This window comes from Acartia tonsa, chromosome 8 (genome assembly GCF_053477335.1).
Source record: "Acartia tonsa isolate MP-2025a chromosome 8, ASM5347733v1, whole genome shotgun sequence".
NCBI lineage: Eukaryota > Metazoa > Arthropoda > Copepoda > Calanoida > Acartiidae > Acartia > Acartia tonsa.
This window is the reverse complement of record NC_137267.1, coordinates 37,103,756-37,127,864: the sequence shown is the minus strand read 5'-3', so window position 1 is coordinate 37,127,864 and position 24,109 is coordinate 37,103,756. Positions and strand designations below refer to the sequence as shown.

At 33.2% G+C, this 24,109-nt stretch overlaps 3 protein-coding genes across 4 annotated transcripts; all 3 read left to right on the top strand.

The window, feature by feature from the left end:
- The first annotated feature begins 1,569 nt into the window (after window positions 1-1,569).
- RpS3A (ribosomal protein S3A) lies at window positions 1,570-5,977 on the top strand. Its single transcript, XM_080170292.1, has 7 exons — window positions 1,570-1,708; window positions 2,595-2,709; window positions 3,378-3,458; window positions 3,790-3,897; window positions 4,488-4,583; window positions 4,848-4,964; window positions 5,662-5,977. Exons 1-7 carry the CDS (start codon window positions 1,620-1,622, stop codon window positions 5,860-5,862), a joined length of 807 nt encoding a protein of 268 aa, XP_080026418.1. The 5' UTR covers window positions 1,570-1,619; the 3' UTR covers window positions 5,863-5,977.
- Window positions 5,978-18,534: 12,557 nt separating this feature from the next.
- LOC145326882 (ral GTPase-activating protein subunit alpha-1-like) lies at window positions 18,535-21,862 on the top strand. 2 transcript variants are annotated; one of them, XM_080170320.1, is made up of 4 exons: window positions 18,535-18,743; window positions 19,476-19,583; window positions 20,128-20,245; window positions 20,860-21,862. In XM_080170320.1, exons 2-4 carry the CDS (start codon window positions 19,480-19,482, stop codon window positions 21,064-21,066), a joined length of 429 nt encoding a protein of 142 aa, XP_080026446.1. In that variant the 5' UTR covers window positions 18,535-18,743; window positions 19,476-19,479; the 3' UTR covers window positions 21,067-21,862. The 2 variants fall into 2 exon arrangements, with proteins under 2 accessions (XP_080026446.1, XP_080026445.1); XM_080170319.1 differs by having other exon boundaries at window positions 18,729-18,847.
- LOC145326883 (uncharacterized) lies at window positions 21,839-23,871 on the top strand. The gene is made up of 4 exons (XM_080170321.1): window positions 21,839-21,987; window positions 22,365-22,475; window positions 23,037-23,151; window positions 23,735-23,871. The coding sequence occupies exons 1-3, from the start codon at window positions 21,839-21,841 to the stop codon at window positions 23,092-23,094; spliced, it is 318 nt and encodes a 105-aa protein (XP_080026447.1). The 3' UTR covers window positions 23,095-23,151; window positions 23,735-23,871.
- Window positions 23,872-24,109: the final 238 nt, after the last annotated feature.

Genomic DNA, 24,109 nt, shown 5'->3' with positions numbered 1-24,109 from the left:
ATCAAAATCGGTGCCATTTTAGAAGGGAGTTGATTCTGAAATATCCCTGATTTTCATTTTTCTGGCATGATGATTTTAAATGAATAGATGTAAGCGAAAAAGATGAATTTTAAATGAATTTCAATGAAAATGTTAGCTGGGAATACAAAAGATATGTGTTCTTAACATATTTTTAGTTTATTGTATGGATTTTTTGATAGTTTTTTAACCTTTTATGGCCGTATAATAAGCAAGAAAAAACAATTTTATAAACTTACTCTACTCAATCCACTAGATCTTTCGGTTTTTTGCTTGGATATGGTTTAATAATTTACGCAAATTAGCAGTGATTTTTTTATTAACGAAAAGCCATTTTGCATTTAATTTTTTTACGGCCTTTTTAATTTTATATTTTCATGGCTAATTTTATGTCCGATGTTAGTCTATGATTTGTCAAAGTTAGGCCAATTTCCGCCATAAATAACAAATTATATAGAATACCTAAATAAAGTTTAAACTGTGGGGAAAATAAACACTGAAATAGAATTTAGCCAGAGAAAATTAACATTTTTTTTAGATCATATATAGGTTAAGCATAAGAAATAAAATTCTAACAATACTATGAATAAAAACTACATTTTTCTATATTTGTGAAAGTAAAATGGTTGATCTATTTAATTTATTCTTTGCCGCCTACGACTACAGGGACTTTGCTTTAAATATTCCTCCTCAAAATTATAATCAATATTGGAAAGTAAAATGGTTCATATCTGTCCTACCAGCCGTTTGTCTATCCATCTGTCTTTCTGAATGAAGCTTAAGATCTCACTAACCACTGAATCTATTATACACTACGTTTTTACGAAATATCCTACTGATCGAAGCTTTTGGAACACCAATCTCAAAAAAAAAAGTTTTAAAATTTTTTTGGGAGAAGGATTATGTTTTTAGGAGTAATTTATCTCTGGATGGAAACACATCCTGTTACTTTAATGTAAAAATAATAAAATTGTTAATATTTTGCCCTGCGGGGCACATTGGATATTGTATGAAATGAGACGCGGCATTCGCAGCGCTCCCCAAAAACATGCGTGTGCACAAGAATTTCAATCAATTTTCAATCCAAAAGATTTAAATTTGGCCCAAGCTGATTTATAATTATATGAATATCTTTAAGTTTGTGATTATTAGTGCATAAAGTTTTATGTTATTAATCTGTCTAAGTATTTTTAATTGGTTTTGGCTTTTGTGTTCAGGAAAATTGCGATTTTCTCGGCTAAGTTGTAGAATAGACAGCTGTAAATTTTACTTAAATTTAACTTTAAGATACTTTGTACTTAAGAGCATTATTATACCTTTTCCTGTATTGTCTGTCATGTTTTCAATTTTGATTCAATTCTTCCCTTCATAAAGTTATTTAATTTTATAATAGGTTGTCTCGAAGTCTGTTGAATTAGGTTAATTTTCGTCCGAAGCTGCCGCTAATTTCATTTATGTTTTGTTTAAATTGATTATTATCTAGCTAGCTGTCTATATCTGTTCCGCGTATAGATGGACGTAAAAATTAAAATGTTGTATTAATAAATTTATTTATTTAACCAAGATAGTGATTTAAAATTTTATAATTTTTTTCAGGCAATATGGCCGTCGGCAAAAATAAAGGATTGAAAATCGGAGGTAAAAAGGGAGCCAAGAAGAAGGTTATCGACCCCTTCACCAGGAAGGAATGGTAAGTATCTATTAGTTCACTGATATATTCGCAAATTCTAATATGTCTGTATCATTAAATTAGTACCTATGTAAATTATATGGAATGTTTGTTTTATTGTAGTTTTGTCTTAAACCAGTGATCTAATTCAGTTATACATTTTAAGTAATCTTCACGTAGGATTAGGAATACATTTGGGGTATAATTATTTAAAATAGTATTTGTTATCTTTCCAATTATGGTTTTAACGCTTTCATCTTTTATTTAAGTTATTCTTGTCCTTATAATTCCTTCGCCCCCCTCTCGTTAGGCACCAGGTGGGAGGGGTCTAGCTAAAATCTTTAGAGAAGCTTAATAGGTACTTTTTAGTATGTGGGATAGGGTGATAAACAACTTGTTTTGTATTGGGGAAGGGGTTTTAAACTACTTTAATTTTGTATCGGGGAGGGGGTAATTAACAACTTTAAGATATAGTCCCTTTCGTGACAACGCCTCTTAAGGAGAATTTCTTCGTATTTTCACAGTAGCTTTTCTCAAATTTTTACCTGTTGGGGGGGCTCTAACCTGCGGGGCCAATTGCCTTGCCCTACGGGGCAATCACCTAACCTAAATTAACCTCCTTAAAATCCATTGTGAAAATATATTTAAACGCCCCCAAAGAGGCGTTGCTACGAAAGGGGTTATACGGAAACTTATTTTCATCGTATTTGCTGAAATATTAAGTACAGTAATATGCTTAGGTATATCCATTAATAATTGTTTTAATGTAGTAAAAGAGAATACTTGCATATTTTGACGGACTTTTAGTGTGACTGTCCCAACAATTTAACTTAGAACTGAATTTAATTTATCTCAAACTCTGTATTGATAAACTTTGAATCTTGAATCAAATATCTTTAAATTTCAGGTACGACATTAAGGCTCCTTCTATGTTCAAGGTCCGCCAGGTCGGCAAGACCCTTGTTAACAGAACTGCTGGTACCAAGATTTCCAGCGACAGCTTGAAGGGCCGTGTTTATGAGGTAATTTTTTAAACACTCCATTTAAGGTTGTCATAACTAATGACAATGAAATATATTTAAAGTTTTGCAAATAATTCCTAAATCGTACGTATACACTATCGTATTTAGTATTACTTAATGAAATTTAAAATATTTAAAGCTGTACAATGATAGAATTTGATTTGGACTGTATTATATCTAAGTATTCTTAATAGCAGCGTTGCGGAGCCGTTTGATTTTGGTGCGGCTCCGGCTCCGAGGAGCCGTCTGTGATGATGGTGGCTCCGGATTTGACACCGGCTCCGACCTAAAATCAAGAAAAACTACATATTTTTTTCCCATGTCTATTTTTAAATTTTGGAGGTTTTAAAAGTTTAATTTTTGATAAAAATTTACTTGAAAAATCTAATAGGGGCATTTGCACATGACAAAACAGAGTTACCTAATTAAAAATCTCTTTATTTATCTAGTCCGGAGCCGTTTTTTAACGAAAATTATGGCTCCAGCTAAATATTGCGGCTCCCGGCTCCGCAACACTGCTTAATTGACTATGCTACTATTATAAAATTAGTCTGAACCTTCACATTTAATATTTTTATATTTGGAGGGGTTGCATCCCTGGAAGTAGTAACCACAGGTCCAGCAGTTTATTATTAAAGACCCACATTAGAACAATATGTGCTGTTTAGGTTTCCCTCGCTGATCTGCAGTCAGAGAATGATGCTGAGAGGTCTTTCAGAAAATTCAAGCTCGTCTGCGAAGATGTTCAGGTGAGAATTGTTCTTAGTAAGATACTTCTTTCCAGATTTTAATGTTTAAGTTAAGCAATTTTAATATTTTATTGAGCCTAGATAATTCTCTCAGGCGAAATAAGCTAAAGTGGGGTCGAAAGTATTTTTTAAGATAAATGTAAAGCTTAAGGAAATACTAAAAAAAGGCAATTTTGTGATAAAATGTTTAGTTAGTTTAGCTTATGTTTAATAATCCATTGCATTCTTTAATTGCTAAGCTAACAGATTTTTATCAAGTAAAGTATTCTTTTAAAATCTTAATAGGTACGTAATAAGTTTTACCTGTTAAATGATAATGCTTTTGTTATAGGGCAAGAACTGCCTGACCAACTTCTACGGCATGGACCTGACCACTGACAAGCTTAGATCCATGGTCAAGAAATGGCAGACACTGATTGAGGCTCACGCTGATGTCAAGGTAAGTTTAATGCTTTTACAACTTGCTTCATTGAAATTAGTGTTCTTGCATTAAAGTGTAGTTATCTTAGCTTAGTAAAACAAGGATGACAATATGCGATAAAGTGCATCTTGTCAAATCAGACAAGCTAACAAATCCTATAATATTGAGAAAATTGTTTTAAGATCGGAAGAAAAAAGTAAAAAGGTATAAAATATAGTAGGTTTTGGATCTTATTTTTTGAAGAGCTGTCATGTTTTCTAAATATTACATAACAGAAATCATCTTGCCAAACAAATACGATATGAAGTTTTAATATATTTATATTAACTTAATACCTAGTTGTTCGTGTTTATTAATTTTAACAATTTTAGGATTTTAATTCTACTTATATTTTCTTCGTCGGTAATTCCTAATCCACAATTGTGCTGTACCTATAGTTCTAAATAAAATTATGTTTGGGGAGGGGGGGGATATTTACTAAATTTACATTTTAATCGCCAACATTAAGATTTATGGGGAGTTAGGTTAGAGGAATCTTAAGTTATCTATGCCTGATATATTACATTTGAAACTATGAAGGCTTGAGCAAACAAAACAATTATTTTTAGACCACTGATGGTTATACCCTGCGTTTCTTCTCCATTGGTTTCACCAAGAAGCACGAGAACTCCCAGAAGAAAACCTGCTACGCCAAGAGCGAGAAGGTGACCACTTTTAACAATAGATAACAAATATTTGAAAGATGTTTACAAATCCTATTTCCCAGTGAGGTAGAGAGGGATTTTATCACATTCGTAAGCTCAAAAAATTATGGGCAATTTTAATGATTTTGATTTGTTGTTTCTTAAGTACATGTTTTCCAGACATCTCTATTAATTTTAATAAACAGTTATGGACATACATCAATTTATCGTGATTTCTCATTTACTTGAAATCACTGAATATTTTTTTACTGTTCTTTATTTAAGGTGCGTCGTATCCGCAAGAAGATGAAGGAAATTATCACCAAGGAGACAGCCGCCTGCTCCCTCAAGGATGTCGTCAACAAGCTCATCCCTGACTCCATCGCCGCCGATATGATGAAGGTAACAATATTTTAATAAGTCAAATTAATTCTTTTGTCTGTCAAAATCCCGGTTGGGGTAGGAAGTTTGGCATAGGTCCCAGAATAATTAAGGCCAGCGTTTCGGAGTCGCAGTTATTTTCATTAAAGAACTGCTCTGGCTGTTTTCACAGGCGGCTCCCTAACGCTGATTAAGGCTATTTAAATTTGCTTTTAATTTAGTCAATGAGCATTGAGCGTACCATCTTATTTTCTGTGCTTCTTAAGTTCTTATGGACATTATTCTTACTTGGTGTTTGAAGCTTTTTGAAAACTGATAGGTCTTTCCGTCAAAGGGGTAGTTTCACGAAATGCATTTGAACTTAATTTAGTGAACCGCATATTTTATCCTGGTTAAATGGTTAAACTACATTTATATGGCATATATTTGAAAAAATTACACTTTTCTACCACGTAGTTTTTAAAATATCAAGACTTGAAAATCGTCTTTTTAAATTGCATATATCACAAAAAGACAATTTTCAGGTCTTGATATTTTAATAAATACGTGGTAGAAAATTGAATTCATTTTAAATATATGCTATTTAAATGTAGTTTACCCAATTAACTAAGAAAAAATATGCGGTTCACTAAATTAAGTTCAAATGCATTTCGTGAAACTACCCCTTTAAGTTTATGGTCCATTTACTTAGGTACCTAATAATAATATTTTTTTTTAGGCCTGTCATCATATCTACCCCCTGCACGATGTCTACATCCGCAAGGTTAAGGTTCTCAAGAGGCCTAAGTACGATTTGACCAAGCTGCTCGAGATGCACGGCGAGGGAAGCGGCAAGGTCACCGTCACCAAGGACCCAGTCACCGGCGAGATGGTTGAGAGAGCTGATGGTTATGAGCCTCCAGTTATGGAATCTGTCTAATAGTGACGCCCTCCCAACAGTTATTTGCTATTATAAGCTAATTTGTATTGTTATCATACACAGAAGAAAGCCTTCGGCCCCATATTTCCATGAATAAAGAATAAAAATAAGTTAATGGTTTTGTTAATTACATTAGATCTAGTAATTATAATTAACTAGTATTTTCAAAGTTAAGATGCAAGATATATTTTGCCTTACCTAGCGAAGAAGCTCTATAATTTATATTGTCTTTATGTTAGATAGTATTGTGTATTCCCTTCAATTTACATAGCTGCCATTAAAGCTAGACCAAAATTTTGTTATTAAGTTTCAATAATAGAGAGCAAGACTGCTAAGGTGCGGCTTTTCTTTTTTTACTGACACCTCCAAATCTTTGATATTTCTGGCATGATTTTAATAATTTTCTAGCAATAACAAAACACAAAGTCCCGTCATTTTATTTTCTCTGTTGCTGTCGAAGATAGATTGGTAAATTTTAAAGTCTAATTAACATTTTCTTATTCACTTAGTCCATTTGTCTGTCGACGAGGTTTTTGTTCTGTTCATCCTGATTAGATCAACTGAAAAAGTATTGCATATTTCTTCCATAATTTCCAAAGTTGTACAGCAGATAATCCAAATGTTGCAAGACTTATTTTCAGTTACTTTGGTCAAAGGGAAAAGCGATTTAATGTATACAAGATTTATACGTGCGAAATTTTAATTTATCTTCTTTTTTTGCAAGTTTGAAGCGTTTTTAGCTAGTAGTAAACACTTATAGTATGAGGAAACTATGTGCACAATCGGAAACTCATTCAGCTGACCTCTTAGTAATATCTCGTTAACAATTGAACCCAAGTCTCTAAATGAGGGAAGTTTCAATTAGCTTCTGAAGTGGTATTTGTGAAAAGAATTGTACGGAAAACTTGTATTTATTGAATCGTACAGTGTTAATCATGACAAAATGTACACAAGCCCGCTATAGAGTTTGACTTTATGGGCTATCTAGAGCCTTCGGGAAATTATAGTCCAGTTTCTTAAACTTCTAGCTGATCTAAAAAAATCAAAACCGTGGCTGAGCACGTAGCGCACTCGCTAGTGGTTTGGGAGGTGATGTGATCCAGCTCAACACCGCGTCAAACGTGATTATTAATGAAATGATTCATGCTGATTTCAAATGCGCATCTACCTAAAACAGGCCCATCGCATTACCATGCACAGTTAGTACTTACAGGGAAAGGTCGTATCGGTCCAGTTTTGTATGGTAGTAGCTTTTAAGATATACAACTGTGAAGAAATGGCGGCTAAACCCACGCTCTTGCCAAAAACTGCCAATATTTTTTTTGCCTTTACCAAATTCATTAAAATCATTCGAAACAAGCTTTTTTCAGCAAAAAGTTTCCTTTTTTTGCATTGACACTTTTTTAATAAGTTTGTACGTCTGATGATTCCAAATTATCTTGATTTGGCGAGAAAAGGGGTTTAAATCGGCAGGAAACGACAGTTTTCGGCGCGATAGTGGTGGTTCCGTCACCGTTTCTTCAAAGTTCCACATTGTACCTCTTGAAAGTTCCCGCCATGCAAAATCCCTGTGATGTTTTAGTAGAGTTCCTTTGACTTTTAGTTTGGGTTTCAAAAAGTGTCACAACCGCCTCCCTACTTTTAAAGTATGATTGGCTTGGCTAGAAATATAGATAGTGGGAGGGTTTGTTGACAACCCCCCCCCCCCCCCCCGTGATAGCTATAGAATCCATAGGGCATTTTACCTTTTCCCTGCTAACAAACTTAAATACCAAGCTTCTCTAAAATTCAGGATTGAGCTGTTAAGTTAATCCTTATAAAGCTACAGGATCTGTGTGTACCGAAGGATCTCGCTAGCCATTCAACCGATAAGGTACTCCTTTACAGGGTAGCTTCTAATAGGTCCTGGGAAGGTTAATAACCATTTTTGGGAAGGGTACCACCACCTTCTCAAGAAAAATGCCGCCCCCCACCAAAAAAAATCTTTTTTTCTTTAAACACTACAATTGAAAGTGGGGGGCGGTCGACTTCCCCTAGCCTTAAGATCCCTAGAGGACTATTTGGACGTAGCCGCTAGTTCAGTACATAGGTTTGAAAAAGATTAAAGAAACATTTATTTTTTACATACATGTAAGTTATAATAATAAAGTAATACAATGAATGTAAACCTCATACCTTTACATGTACCCAGGCCTAGTTATTGTAACAATCAATTCTACAAAAAATCACCAAACCTTTGGAAGTTAGGGGTGGGTAAGAAGGGGAGCAAAAGGGGAAGGGGGTTTAGGGAAATTTTCCTTTAGAATTGTTTGTCAGAATACCATTCTCTTTTACCTGCATCTTATTGGTATAAAATTGCTTTAGCAAACCTAATAATTTTGCCCTCATTAATTAATAATTAATATTACTAGAAATATTTCATTCATTAAAACGTCATCGTAATTATAATATGTAAAGTATTAAAACATTTATAAGTAACAAAGCAAATAGATGACAACACATACATTATAATATATATGAGGGCATTTAAAAAGAAATTAAAGATCTATGTACATGTTCATTATAATTTGAATAACTTCTAATGTAAGAAGAACTATGAACACAATAAACATTTCAACATTTTAGAGCAACTTTTAATATTTCAGAACATTTAACTTTCATCAAAAAAAGAATTTTTAAATTGTTTTTTTTTCATGCGTTAAACATCTGATTTAAAGAGGCCTAAATCTTTTCATTAGGATACTTATTAGAACTCGGCAGCCGTGCATATTGCATAACCCTCAAATTTAAAGAAGCTGGTGCGCAAAAAAAAAAAAATTCGCTCAGCTGATATTTAAAATTATAACATGACAAATTTACTGAGGCTTACATGCGGCTGCAGAGCCCTGATAATTATCATGAAATTAAGTTCTTCTTTCCTTTTCTTTACTCAAGCTTGATTTAATTTTCTTAAAAAATTCAATGTTTTTTAAGAAATGGAATGTTTCTAGGGCTAGATCATGTAGGCCAAGAACAGAAAGACCAAGCCAAAGTCCCAGAGAGCTTCCAGCATCTACAACGAATTGAAAGAGACCATAATTGAATACTGTTTCAGTTATCAAAACATTTTGATTGAAAGATATCTCAATCATTCCTACACTTTGTTTTATCGATTCTCTTTCATGTACAATATACTTGGTTCTAGTGCAGGATTTTCTGCACAAAGCCTCATCCAGAATGTTATCCCTATTTCTTAGAGGGGTGGTATATTCCTCAACAAACTCGTATCCAAACCCGTTTGTGTATGTTTTGTTGCACTGATTATTTGGAGAGAGCCAGGGAGGTACACACCCTAGTTCCTTACTAATTTTTTTCTGTATCCTGTCATCTACACACTTTTTAAAATCAAATTGTGTTTCAGTGTTAGCTTCTGTTTTGCATGTTGACCTTATTTCAATATCAACAGTAGTGAAAGAACTTTTGCCAGGTACCACCAGAATATTGTTACCCACATGTGATGAGATATGTGGCATCACATAACTTCTATACTGCCTGTCCGTAATCAAAATTCTTAATGCTTGTGGTGGATCATTACGCACAATAATCAACTTTTCAACAGGATCAAAATCAGAAATTTCTGAACACAATCCAAATCCAGGCAAATATACTGAGTTATTTATTGGACTTGGTATTAAATCACGGGATTGTGTTTCCAAATTAGGATAGGTGTAAACCTTTTCTATAATTTGATTGAAGGACAGGTTTAGGTGTGCTCCCCATGATATACATGGATTCCCATCACATTTGGTGTAAGTGTTACCCATCATCAAACTTTCTTCAAACCAATAACCAAGCTCTTTAAGCATTTCTTGGTTAAGTTGATCTATAAGGCAAACAGTAATAAGAGGTATATCAACTTCTTTTAAATGAACTTGTCTTGTTGAGTCTACTGTTGGAGGATTGAACAAGTTTTCAAATGCCGTCTTAAGTTGCACACCACATAAGACTATAGAAGCAAACAGTATTATACCCTTTAAAATATTCATTGTATAAGAGTTCACTAAAGCTTATCAATTTGTTAACTCTTTGTTAGGTTTTGTTCAATTAAAAGAAAAAAGAACACATAGGTTAATGTTTACTGAATGCAGAATGCAATGGTAGTGGCATGGATTTATTATTACTTGGATCATGCACCAGATCATTATGTACTCTAATATCATATTGGATGAACGGACTGACTTATAAATGATTGTATGTTAGCAACCTAAATTGACAACAACTTTTCCTCTGTCATAATATCCACATATATATGTTAGATCCATTGTACTGGAAAATATTTAACTAACTGTCATGTAATTAAAAACCAAGGATGACAGTATCCATGCATGGCAAAGGTCAACCTATTATTTAAAGTAGTAAGAATTTTTTTCTCTGTTGCGAAGGATTCGCTAATCGCTGAACCGATATAGATCTTCTTTACCGTAAAGCCCAGCGAAGTTTTTTTTTAACTATTTGGGGGAGGGTATCTCCACCCTCAAAAAATGTCCCCTCCCCCCTAAATAAGTCCTTTTTTAAAATTTTTCTTTTCAAAACTCAACCTCTACCGTAAAGGCCCCAAGAAGCGTAGCTACTCGTAGATATAAGAGAACAGCCAAGCATGTAGAAGGTAAAGTGAATAACATTTCGCCAGCATAATATCCCTATTAAACTTAGCATATTTCCTATAATTAGTTAATGTATTCCAGAGCAATCCCGACATATCAACTGACCAATTTATTTTAGAGACTAATGAACATGTTCTCATAAGCTCTCACTGTTAGAGTCTGTCTCTCAGTTGTGTTGTATTAGCATTAATATTTATGAACTTTACTACTTGTGGATGCTGTCATCCTTGTTTTTTATTCTGCGTACTTGGTTTGGTTCATTATAAAAGAAAAGCTTTTTACTTCAAGAAATACCATTTTATCATGTTTGCTTATAATTAATTGCAAAAATTAATTGAAAAGTCCGTGTTTGTTTAATGGCACCATTCTGCTAAGTACTTTACAAAACAAACAGTTAACAGTACCTTGTAAATTTCAGCTATCTATTCTATGAATTATCCTAAAAGCCTCTTAGCCGTACTTCTTGATTGTTTCTGGATGGATTTTTCATTCGAACACTGGCTCTAAATATTTTTATTTTGTACTAGAAAAATGTATTTATTTTTTGAAACAGAAGCTAAAAATTCATGGACCATAGATATTTTATAGGAGATTTATTGGAAAAAATAACGGAAAACTTCTTATAAATGCATATTTAATTAAATTTCTAATTCAATAATAAAGATTATATCTGCATGGATACATGAATATTATTACAGGAGAAAATTTGTCGTCCAATTAGCTTGCTAACACGGATTTTATTTATTGGTCAGTTAGTTCATCCGGTAGGATGGGATGGGGTATAGTGTGTTGAAGGTGGGAATCATTTTTTAGCCCGCTGCTTGTTTCACTTTATTAGAGAACATACAAATCTGGTGTATGATCCAAGTAATCATATATATTTACATACATTTAAGAATCTTATTTTTTAAAAGCGAAGCTTTTCTATAATTAGGGTCAGTCCGTCCGTCCGTACGTTCGTCCGAGATAGATAGCTTTTATTCGTTAATTTAGGCATGTTAGAATTGTCCTATCGATTTCAAACTTTGCATGATGATTCCTGTAGTAGTTGGGTAAGATTTAGAAAGCGTAGCAACTCTATAATCATTACCAGAATGTCCGTACGTCCATTTTAAACATGTTTATTTTTCTACTTTTTTAACAACAAATTTTCAAGTGTTTTAATTATCCGTTTGATCTGATTTTTGGTATATTGATTCCTGGGACAACAAAGAACAATATTATAAGCGAAGCAACTCTATAATCAAGTCCAAAAATGTAAGTATGTCCATAAACATTATCCTGTTTTTAAGCAGTTTTTTTAACAAATTTACCTACAATTTTGATTCGACATTTATACATTTATGTTCCGATTTTTCAGTTCAGTTACTATACAAGTGTTAATGTCCGTTTGTCCTACCGTTTCAGTGCTTCGCTTTTATGGATGTTGTCATCCTTGTTAGGCTACAATATTAATACCTCCATTTGTTCTCGTTGGAGGTAAAGATATCTGAAACAGCAAATGTGCATCCAAAGTTTCAATAAGTCCTGGATTTAGATTTGGAGAGATGTAAAGAAAGATTGAAACCTTTCTTAGGTTTGAAGTTTTTAGTTGAGGCTTGAGGCGAAGAAACGAATGAAACAGATCGAAAAAGGTCAAATAAAGAAATACGTAAAGTTTTAGAAAAGAAAAGATTAAATTATCGTATCTAAAATTCTTTATAATCTTTCTTTGGCGTGAGGCCGTTTCTGAGATATAAAGCAACAAGTCCCAGAACATATAGTTAAATTCGAAAATATAACGATAAAAAATTTAACTTGTGATATAATTCATGTAAATTATTTAGAATATTTAAAAGCATAATAAATATCGCATAGACAGCATTCCGCGGATATTAAATCAAAACATTATAATATTTAAACCAGTTTTCTTAGCCCCGAGTGGTATATTATCATAACTGGTATTTTATGATCTTTATTTTAATATACTTGGAAAACTGTCTGTAATGCGATGCTTTTCGTGATTTTTTAGTATGACTGAGAACCGCTTCTAATCCAGCGGACATTAATCTGTTTCGAAGCCATAAAATCTGTTAACGCCTCGGTTTTTTTCTATAAAAAGATGTGAGAATAACATACATTTAGAGTCAGACAAACGTAAAATTGTGTTAAATTGATACTCCTTTTTAGTAGGACTAAAAATGGAACTTTTTGTTGTTAAAAAACGCATGTAAAAAGAGTTGGTTGCATGTATTTTACAGAGATAAAGGAGCTTTTTATTACATATTAACTCAAGTATTGGGATGTCTATGTGAGTGCAACCGAAGATTTTTAAAACAGCTGAAGCTATTTTAAAATTACCGTAGGCTGGTTTACAGCTATTTTCCTTTAGAAAATGAACCTAGGTTAAAAACATAATTTCAGCTCTCATCCCTCCACCCTACTTGCAATTATTTAATATATGATGATTTGTATCTATTATTTAGCAATCTCTTTTTAAATATTTTTCTCATATTCATTCAAATCCGGTGGATAGGAACCGGTTCTCATCCATACGAAAAAACTTTGTCTATCATCGTATTATATCCAGCTTTCTACGAATATAGAAATGTACAATCATAAGATTAAAACTAGTTTTTTTAGCCACGAGGTGCCTAAGGCTTGTACATTCTATATCCGCGGAAAGCCGTTTATAATACGATGCGAGAAATAACTATTATTTAATTTGCTTATTGATTTGATAGTTTTTATATAATTGGAATCCCTTTATCTCTGTAGATTAAATCTTACACGTAGGTTTTATGTAGGTGAGATAAAAAGGAGGTGATATACTTGGGAAATTATCTGACCTTAACCGAAACTTTTATTAAATCATATGGTTTATTTACCTAAGTGTTTTATAAATTAGTTCTAAGAAATACCTCTTTAAATATCAATATTTAACCACGGCTCGGCAGCAGCTTTTGTGAAGCTATAGCAGCTTTTCCTAATTCAGCTGTCTCCTTGACAATTTTCATGTTAAAGATTCTACATAAACTGTTATTTTACATTTGGCCGCTGCCAAGTCACACATTTTTACAGAGAAATCGCCAAAAATAAAATAAAATATAAAGCGCTGACTAACGGATATTTTGATATTAATATAGATTAAAAAGAAAACATTTTACGTAGCCGTTAGTCCTAAATTAAGTATGGGTATCAGTATCTTTAAACAACTTTTATGGAAAGAACTATTTTGATGTTAGATAAAATCTGCAAGGCAAGTAAGTTGCTTTTGAACAAGGATGACAACATCCATAAAAGCGAAGCACTAAAACGGCAGTAACACTTATATAGTGTCAGAACTGCATAATCAGAATTTAAATGTATAAGAGTCGAAGCAAAATTGTAAGTAAATTTGTTGAAAAACTGCTTAATACAGGATAATGTATGTATATGGACATACTTACATTTTTAGGACTTGATTATAGAGTTGCTTCGCTTATAACATTATACTTTGTTGTCCAAGGAATCAACATACCAAAAATCAATCGGATGATTAGATCACATAAGAATTTGTTGTTAAAAAATTGAAAAAATCAACATGTTTAAAATGGACGTACGGACATTCTTGTAATGATTATAGAGTTGCTACGCTTTCTAAATCGTACCTGACTACTAAAAGAATCACCATGCAAAGTTTGAAATTGATAGGACAATTTTAACATGCCTAAATTAACGGGAAAAAGCTATCCGTGTGTGACGGACGGACGGACGTACAAACCGACCCTTATTATAGAAAAGCCTCGCTTTTAAAAAGTTAAACAATGGGGGGGGGGGGGGGTGAGGGGGGGATTTCGTAATTGTTAATATTTGTGAAAAATGAAAAAAAAAATGAAATGTATCTTTTACTTAAAGTTTTACGTTTTCGCAATCAGAAAGATATACATAAACATTTTGTAAAATGTAAGGATTTATTTCAAGGATTAAATGAAGGCATTGTTATAAGCCTACACTTGTGTTTTTAAATCAAAGTCATTAAAAAAAGGAACTGTCTTTTTAAGTTGCCGTTTCGGCATATGAGAAGATAGAAAAACAGAATATAATGACATTTTAAGAGCATTCATTTGAACACCAGGTAGAAATATCTTTACTACAATTTTTTATTGGTAACACTTTTACCATTTATTTGGAGCTTCTCTTTTATCGCATATTTATAAACTCTCCTACAAAAAATTTTGCAACATTATTTACACCTTTTAAAGATTCTTTGTTTTAATGACTTTTCTACAACCACATTGAAAATAACATTTTTTGCCCAATTATCCACCAGCACTTGGTTGAATGTTGAGGAGATTTAAGATTGTTTATACAATATAGTCAAAACAAATGATAACACATTTTTAAACACATCCTTATATTTTTCAGATTACAATATGCAATGTACATGCGGTATTGCAACTAAGAAAAGACAATTTTATTACAATCTTTCAGACAATTACATGATATGTCAATAGAAGAAACATTTAGTTATCTATCCCCCAATAATGATAAACAAAAAAATTACCAACATTTTGTAGATTGTAATTATTGGTACAATCCAATGAGAATGTAACCTAAATCTCTAGAGTTTTATAGATAATTTTCAGCTGTTCCCTTTCACTCTGTTAATTACCCTTACCACATTTCTTTTCCTAATTCACAATATTTTCCTGAAAATAACATTTTAGTTGAAAAGTGTGGACACCTGGGCAGAGTTGAGACCTCAGAGTCGTGGGAAGATAAAATTAGTCTTGACCTTACCATCATACCAACCAGGGAGGGAGGGGACATTGGGCTATTTATTACACTAGTCCCTAAAGTCTTATGATAACGTTTTCTCATTAGTTGGCTTAACAACCAGGGGGACTTTTATTGAATTTTGATTGGTTGGTTCATTTATTTCAGTGTCCAAACGTTTCAATCACTAATTGTAATCTACAGAAAGGGGATATTTTGTGTATAATCATTGGGGATGTACATTAATTTATTGGGTATTGTATTATCCCTTTGGATCCCTGCATACGCGCCATGCTAAACTTTATTGTTGCTTTTATATCAACACGAGAGTTGGCTCGACATAATTATCTCCCTATTGGCTAGTTTTCTATATGCATATCTATTTCTCAATAAATCTATTTTCCTCACCCGGCATTACAATCTAAAAGAAAGTAAATATTTAATAATCTAAATGATTTTAAAAAGATTTTTTTAAAATTATATTTTTTTCTTTACATTACCATCACCAAAGGGTTAATGATGATGATTACGATTTTAGTTTAATATTTGAACACACAAAGTGTCGCCACAATCGAATTCTTTTAAAACAGAGTTTTCTTAAACTTATTATATTATAAATTTAAATTTTCTTTTTTATGATTAGAAATTAAATACATTGATATAAGGTAAATAGCAACATGAAATTAAAAAAAGGAATTTATTTTTAATAAGGTAAAATAATGGGTCTTATCGTTCTGGGCAATGAGAGTTTATTATGGATTATTGGAGCACTATGAGTTTTAAACAAATATTTCTTGGAAAACTTGAGCTCGTTTATAGACATTTATTTCCTATATAGATCTGACATGGATCTTGAAGCAATTAAGCAGGCTGTTTTGTACATGTTAAAAATTGGAAGATTTCATTAAATAAAAGTTATTGCAAATATACTTAGTAAATAAGAGTGGAGTATGAAGTGTCAGTATAAGAATGCCCTTAATTGGTAGATAAATGTTGGGCCTAATGCCGAAATACATTTCAGATAAATTTAATGGTACAAAATCAGCAGAACCAACCTCATAATTCCATGCAACTGACATATCTATAATACAAAGTAGAACGATGTCTGTCCGTCTGTCTGTCCGTCTGTCCGTCTGTCCGTCTGAAGCTTAAGATCTCAGTAACCACTGAACCGATTGGGCTCTACTCTTCAGGGAATATACCTACTGGTCCTGTGATGGTTTTAAGCTATTTTCTTGGGGGGTGGGACACCCCAAACCCCCCCAAAAAATGAAAAATACCCCCCCCCCCAAAAAAAAAAAAAAAAAATTTTTTTACTTTTTCTTTTTAAATCTAAAATACGAAAAATTAGGTTGATTAAACCTCTTGGGGCAAAGCCCCTAGAGGCTAGGGGCGAAGCCGCTAGTATATATATATAGACTATTAAAATTGTTGTGATTCAAGGTTTATCTGGAATGGACTAGCTAAATTATTAAATTGTACTCTTATTCCTATGCTTCACGTTAAACATGCATGGGTTTTAAAATCTGCTATAAAGGTAGCTTCAATGAATTCCCTCTATTATAGTTAAAAATTTACTTTTTATCCTTATAGCTGCGCTTCATTAATTTATTTTTATCCCTGTAAAATGAGAAGCCATACATACAACTGGGCTTTGTCTACAATTACTCCCATCTAAAAAACTGTATACTGTATAACCCAGGTTCTACGAAATACCAGAAAAAAAAATCGTTTTACCAGAAAAGTGGTAAAGCTGGTCAACCTGGTAAAATATACCAGTTTCGTGGTAAATTTTACCAGCAAAAATTTTAGCCAAAAAATTAGTCAAATTTTACCATTTTTTTTGTAAAATTTGACGAAACAAAAAAACCCGTTTTTTGTGTTTTAAATTAAAAACAGCTCTTCATAATCAGTTGTAGTACTTTAAAATAATGACTTCTATACAATGAAGCCTAAATTTAAATTTTTTTTTTTTTTTTTTAATTTTACCACTTTTGGAAGTTTTATCAAAAATGTGGTCAATTTTACAACTCTATTTTTCAGGTTAAGTCCGAATTTTCGGACTTAGACAAAAAAACGCAATTTGGTCAATTTTTACCAAAAAGTTAGTAAAATTTGACAAGGTATTTTTTTAGGCTAAGTCCAGATTTTTGGACTTTGCCAAAAAAAAAACTTGGTAAAATTTGACCAACTTTTTGGTAAAAATTGACAAGGTAAATTTTTAGGCTAAGTCCAGATTTTTGGACCTTGCCAAAAAAAAAAACTTGGTAAAATTTGACCAACTTTTTGGTAAAAATTTTTACTTTTTATTGAATTTTTTCGCATAAAAGAAGCTAACTTTTTTTTAAAACCTTGAAAATTATTTCATCATTTCTTTTAAAACATCCTCCCGCATCGTCAAAAATATATCAAATTTAATATTTACTTATTTGAGCTAGCTTCATACGAATTAAAATTAAAAGAAAAAAAATCCAGGGTGTGTTTACGCAGATGTGCCGTGTGCATTTGAATTTATCGATTTTTCATCTTTAATATAAATATAAGCTTTCGTATATTCCCCTGAATGTTTCTAAAAGAAAGACAGAGATTTCGAATTATAGAGTAATTTCGCTACAAAACTTATATTTTTAAGTTTTGAAATTTATGGCACCTCTGTGCGCGCATGCGCACTATTGATAAGCTTATGATTATTTGAATATAGAGTGCCAAAAATAATTATTAGTTTTGATTCAATTTAATCAAATATTTTGAATCAAGAAGTAAATTACTACTCAATTTTCTCTAAATATTTAAATTTGTAGAATTTACAAGGAAGATTTTTTTTAAGCAAGATGTTTAAAAATGTGGCAAAATTGTGGAACAACAATGTTTCATGATTTCTATATTTATGTTGTCTTTGCCAACCGGAAATACCACCGAGATGGGTTTTTAAAAGATGAATGCCACATTTTTTCGGCGTTTTTTAGACATTGATTTCGATTGAACGTTGACGATAGAATTTCAAACAGAGTATATAACATAAAAATACTGAATTTTAAATTATTTTTTTAGCAATTTTTCTAATGTCTAACACAGCTCTAAAAAGATGCATTAATTAATATGCAGCAAAAATGGATTGAAGATAATCTTTTTTTTTCTATGAAGGCCGTACCATCAAAAGCGAAATAATTAAATAAATCATTGTATACTCTTTTAGATTTCGCGAATGTCGCGCTTGTTATTCATAGCGTAAAAAATGTCGAAGAAACGCGGCAATATCTTTTAAGAACCCGGCCGGAAATAGATTCATATATGTTCATATATGGTTAACAACTATATATATATTTAAATATTTTTTTTTAATATTGAATGCACTATATTTTTTTATATTCTATCGAATATATATTTTATATGTCATTACAAAACTATATTACATTTAATATTAACATTAAAAAAAAAACATCAATTTAAACTTTCGTAACCCTGTATTGGCTTCAGAAGTACAGTTCTACAGAAACCACGGTACACGCTTGAGCTAGCATCACCAGCATGGCTCTGCCTAGGCTTATAATTAGAAAGGCCAGGGTATTATTAGTGGTTGAAAAGTTTGTACATTATTATTACAGGTATTGTGTCTTTAAAGGGACTGTGAACGTAAATTTTTCTCATCTTAATATCAAATCTTAACATTATCTTATTTATCTCACAGATAGAGCAAAACGCGCTTTTGTTTGCTTAAAAAACGGCTTTTTCCGACGATTTTTATAAGGTACAGGGAAAGGAAGAAATTTTCCGTATTATATAAAATGTCCATTAAATTGATTTTTTGGTATTATCCTCTTAGAAATTTTTTTTTCAATATTGAAAATTTGAGTACCCCCCCCCCCCCCCCCGACAGCGAACTATGAACTCTGGCCGCAGCGCTCGGCTCCCTAGCCTGCCTAGCCGCAGCGCTCTGCCCCCTTGCCTGCCTAGCCGCAGCGCTCGGCCCACTTGCCTGCCTAGCCGCAGCGCTCGGCTCCCTAGCCTAAAACCTAACCTAACCTAAAATAGTTGTTCGTCGGTAGTCGGGGGGGGGGGTGTGGGGGTACAAAATTGAAAAAAATTGAAAAAAAAATTTCTAAGAGGATAACGCCGATTTTTTCTCCCATTATAGCTAAAATTAAACTTTTTCACATGGTACAGAAAGACATCCTGTTAATTTTATTTAAGAAATAGATATTCCTAATCTAACAATAATTTTATTTTGGTCAGGTTTATGGTAATGAATGTAAAGATGGACGGGCGAACATGGGAGCAGTTACTCTTTATCTTGCTGCAGATAACTCAACTCACCCTCACAGAAACACCACCAAGACGCAGGCACATAGATAATTATTATAGAGAAGTTACGATTTTCTTTAAGTATTTAAGAACAAATTCACTAGCATTTTGCTTGTAAAGAAGAAGTAATGAAATTAGTTTGTTTAGTCAGCACACTAAATCTAAAATAAAGAAAAATTGATATTAATGTAGTTTTGACCTAAACAAAGAGTTTCCAGTATGGCTTTGAAACCGATAAATATCCCCTGGATTAAAAATGGTTCTGGGCCATACTGAAAAATTACGTATTACAGACAATTTTCTATGAACAATAGTCTAGAAATTATATTATCAATACCAGCTTTGTTAGGCCAGTCCTTTGGCCCCTCGGGGCTAACAAAATTGCTATTGATCTGAAAATTTCTCATTTTACCAGTCGCGGAAAGCTGTCTATAATACGACGCGATAAATAAAATCAGAGACAAAAATACCATTTTTAGATAAAAAGTATACTTTATACCTACCTACACACTTAAATAAAAATAGCCTATTTATATTTAATTTGTTCTTGGATCTTTAGTTAATAGTTATCTATGCTTATCAGGGAGGACACCCTTGGAGGAAGGTTGACCCAGGCCATCTTCCAGACCCTCATTGTCACATGGATCAAGGCTAATCTCTATGTTGTTGTGTCCTGTGAACTTTGGGATCAGTTTCTAGAGGTAATGTTAGCTATACTATAATTAAGATAACCTGCAGAAATAGATATTTTATTACTTGGATGTTACACTAGATTTTTATTTTCTCTAATAAAGTAAAACTCCCAGTGGGCTAAAATGACGATAACCCTAATTCGCCCCCTTTACTCCATTCCGTCCCGTCCTACTGGATAAACAAACTGACCATTGAATGAGTTTCATGTTAGCAACCTAAATTGACTTCAATTTTTCCACTGTCATCAATATCCACGTATATTCTATATCCATTCCATAATGTTTTATTTGTTCTACAGTACAGGAATCAGATCTATTTGCCAATCGTCCTAAAGACAACCAATGGTTGATTGTACGTCAAGCTTTTAATTTTAAGAGGGATAAAATGAGGGATTTCAAAGGTTTGAGGTTGGTAATCTAATATATTTTTTTTTTAATTTTGAAGGGAAACAAATAAGGGGTTTTACGGGTTGAGTGGAGTTAACACCCTTTAAGCCCCACCCTTTAAAATCTGTATCAAGAATTAAAAATGAAGTTTGGGGACGAATTTTTGCTTCATTAATTTAGATGAATTATTTTTCCACCAACTTTTCTACTTGTCAAAATAAGTTCGTTTGTTTTAGGTTTTGAGTGGACTAACTTTATGGGAAGAATTAATCCGGGAGTGGTTTAAGACTATGGAAACCCTTACCAGAGTGTTAGCTAGACAGGTATATTATTTTTTTAATGTTTTTTCCATTAAAGTTTATAAAAATAATCGATATATTATTACTGGGATGTTGTACCACATTTTCATTTACTCTGATAAGGAGATGCTCACAGCTGGCTAAAATAAAGATACCCCCCTTCTTTAAACCCAATCCTTACCCTACTACTGGTTGAACAAACTGACCAATAAACGAATTTCATGTTAGCAAGCTAAAATAACGACAATTTTTTCCCCCTGTCGTAATATCCACGTATATTCTACATTCATTAGAGTAGGTGGTATTATCCTTTTAGAAATGTAGCGCTCGGCTCCCTAGCCTGCCTAGCCGCAGCGCTCGGCCCCCTTGCCTGCCTAGCGGCTGCGGATATTGCTAGCGGCTGCGGCCCTAGCATTTAGGGGCTCTGTATTAAAAAGGATAGATAGGGGACAGAAATATAGTCTAAAACCATTCCGTGTCATATGAGAAGCTTTCCTACCTATAAAGGAGAACTCAATCGGTTTAGTAGTTATCGAAATCTTAAGCTAAAGACAAAGAACCTTTTTACTTTAAACAATTTAGTATATAAACAAAATATATTAGTGTAATTTCCAAATTTGCTAACTTTAAATGCCTACCATCTCTTTTATTGCTTTATTAAAGATTTTCTAAAATTACAATAACTTTCCTACCTAGATATGCTCTTTTTTATTAGTTCTTCCCTTTTCTACCAATCAAAAAATTTTAAAAACCTTTTTTTTAATGAATTTTAACTTTTTAAGTAAATTATTTTTATTTTTTCAGGTATGAGAGGAGAGATGGCTACGGACCCCCCTCACATTACTTCACAAGGGAGGCACACCCCAGGGGCGACTACTCCCCTCCACAACAACGTTACAGAGGCCCCCCACCGCCAATGAGGGATATGTCGCCACGAGGACCCCCCCGCGGACCTCCTCCCCCCCACCACAGAGAATATTCCCCGTCACCCAGGAGGGGACCTCCCGGTAGGGGCCCACCACCCAGGGATTACTCACCTGAACCAAGAGGTCGGCCACCCCCAAGGTAAAATCAAATTTATATCAGGGATGTAAAGGGATAAGTCAATGGCCGATAAACTGATGAACATCAACATCGATGATACATAAAATTAGTGGTTAAAAAACGTTTGAACACTCAACTTATTGAAACAATAAATCAAAATTTAATTAACTCCCCAAAGTAGTTACCTAAGCCAATGAATAAGAAAACGTTATAATAAAACTTTTGGGACTGATGAAATTAACAGTTCATTGTCTCCTCTCAATAATGACATAAAGTACCTAGTTTTTTTACCTAATTTGATTTTTAATAGGTATTTTTTAGAATTTTGATGATATATGTTATTTTTAATAGATAACGACATAACATTTACTTATTATAAACTAATCTGAATATTCAAGGTACATGTCACCACCCCCATCCAAAGGGCCACCAGGTGACTATTCTCCAGGACGCAGGGGACCTCCACCCTCCCCGGGTAGACGTGGACCAGGGACCAAGGCTATTCAGGAATGGGTTATTAAATGATTTAAGACGAAGTAAAATATTGTTTAAGTTTAAAAAAAGATTGTACTAAAATAATTTACGTTTCTGTAGACACAACGGGAAACATGGTTCTTATGGGATAGGACAAAAGACGAAGTATTGAAATTAAATCAAGATTTACCTAATAAAAATTAGGTACTCAAAGTTTTTGAGTTGACGAATAAGTAAACTTGTTTCTGAAACTTTGGATACCATTATGATATTTACACCATATTTTACCCTCCCTGCCTGGGGTTTAGGTCTAAATTTATCTAATATTAGTACTTGTTTGGGACAGGGATCTAAAGGGACAAGACAATGGCGGATAAATTGATGTACATCAGCAATGATGATACACAAAATTACCCCTTCTGTGGAGTATAATTAGTTGTTGAAAGCTTTAGACACTTAACTTGATTAATCAACCATTCAAAATTCAATAAAAGTCCCTAGAGTTGTTAAAGCAACGAAGAAGAAAATAAAGCTTTGGGGACTAGTGTAATAAACAGTCCACTTCCTTCCTTCATTTAATCCTCCATAACTTAGGACCCCGCGTTCCACGACTCCATACGCCACGTGAAGCATATAATCAGTAATGCCGAGTAGTATGGACACAGCATGTTCTTGTTAGCCAGGGATGTTGTTACTGCTTATGTTTTCCAGGTAAGCTTTCCCTTTATTTTTTCTCGTTCTGCGTTTTCAAAGATGTTTAGTTAGATAAGTTTGCTGATTTTTTTGCCACATGTCAAGATGCCTGTAGGAAATGAATGAGGGGGGAGAGGGGGAGTCGAACCTACACACTTTTATTTTTGCTTTCAAAAGAAAAAATTTAGGTGTGAGAGTAAGGGGGGGGGGAAGTTCTGACACATTTGCGTAAACAGCGAGTATAGGCTTTATCTTTGGGACGGACGGACGGACGGACGGACAGACATCGTTCTACTTTGTATTATAGATTAGATATTTAGTAGGGAGGGATGGGACATTGGGCTGTAAATTACACTAGCCCCCAAAGTTTTCAAATAACATTTTCTTATTCTTTGGCCTAACAACCTTGGGTACTTTTATTGATTTTTTATTGGTTGGTTCATTAAGTTGAGTGTCCTAACATTTCAATCACTTATTGTAATCTACAGAAGGGGTAACGATGTGTATCATCATTAGAGATGAACATCAATTTATCAGCCATTGTCTTATCCCTTTATATCCCTGTAATTATCTAATTAACTAATGAGCAATTTTATTCCAGGTTGAATATCAGTGATACGAGGTCGAATGGGGCCGGTGCCCAGCAAATCCAGGAGGTTGCGCAACAGTTTTCGCGGCCAGAGCAGTAGAATCAAGAAAAATATGTTTAAGTGTTGTTTCAATCAATAAAGATAAAAATGAAAACAATTTTTTTTTATTTTTGCGATTTATACCTACAAGCGATGTTTTTCTATAATTAAGGTCGTTTTTTACCACTTTCTCGTGATTTTTACCACCCGTTTTTACCACAATTTTTGGTAAATTTTTACCATATTTACCCTATTTCTGGTAAAATTTTACCAATTTAGGGCAAAAATATTACCAGGTGTTGAACAGTTTTACCACTTTTTCGGTAAAATCTTACAGAAATTTGCGG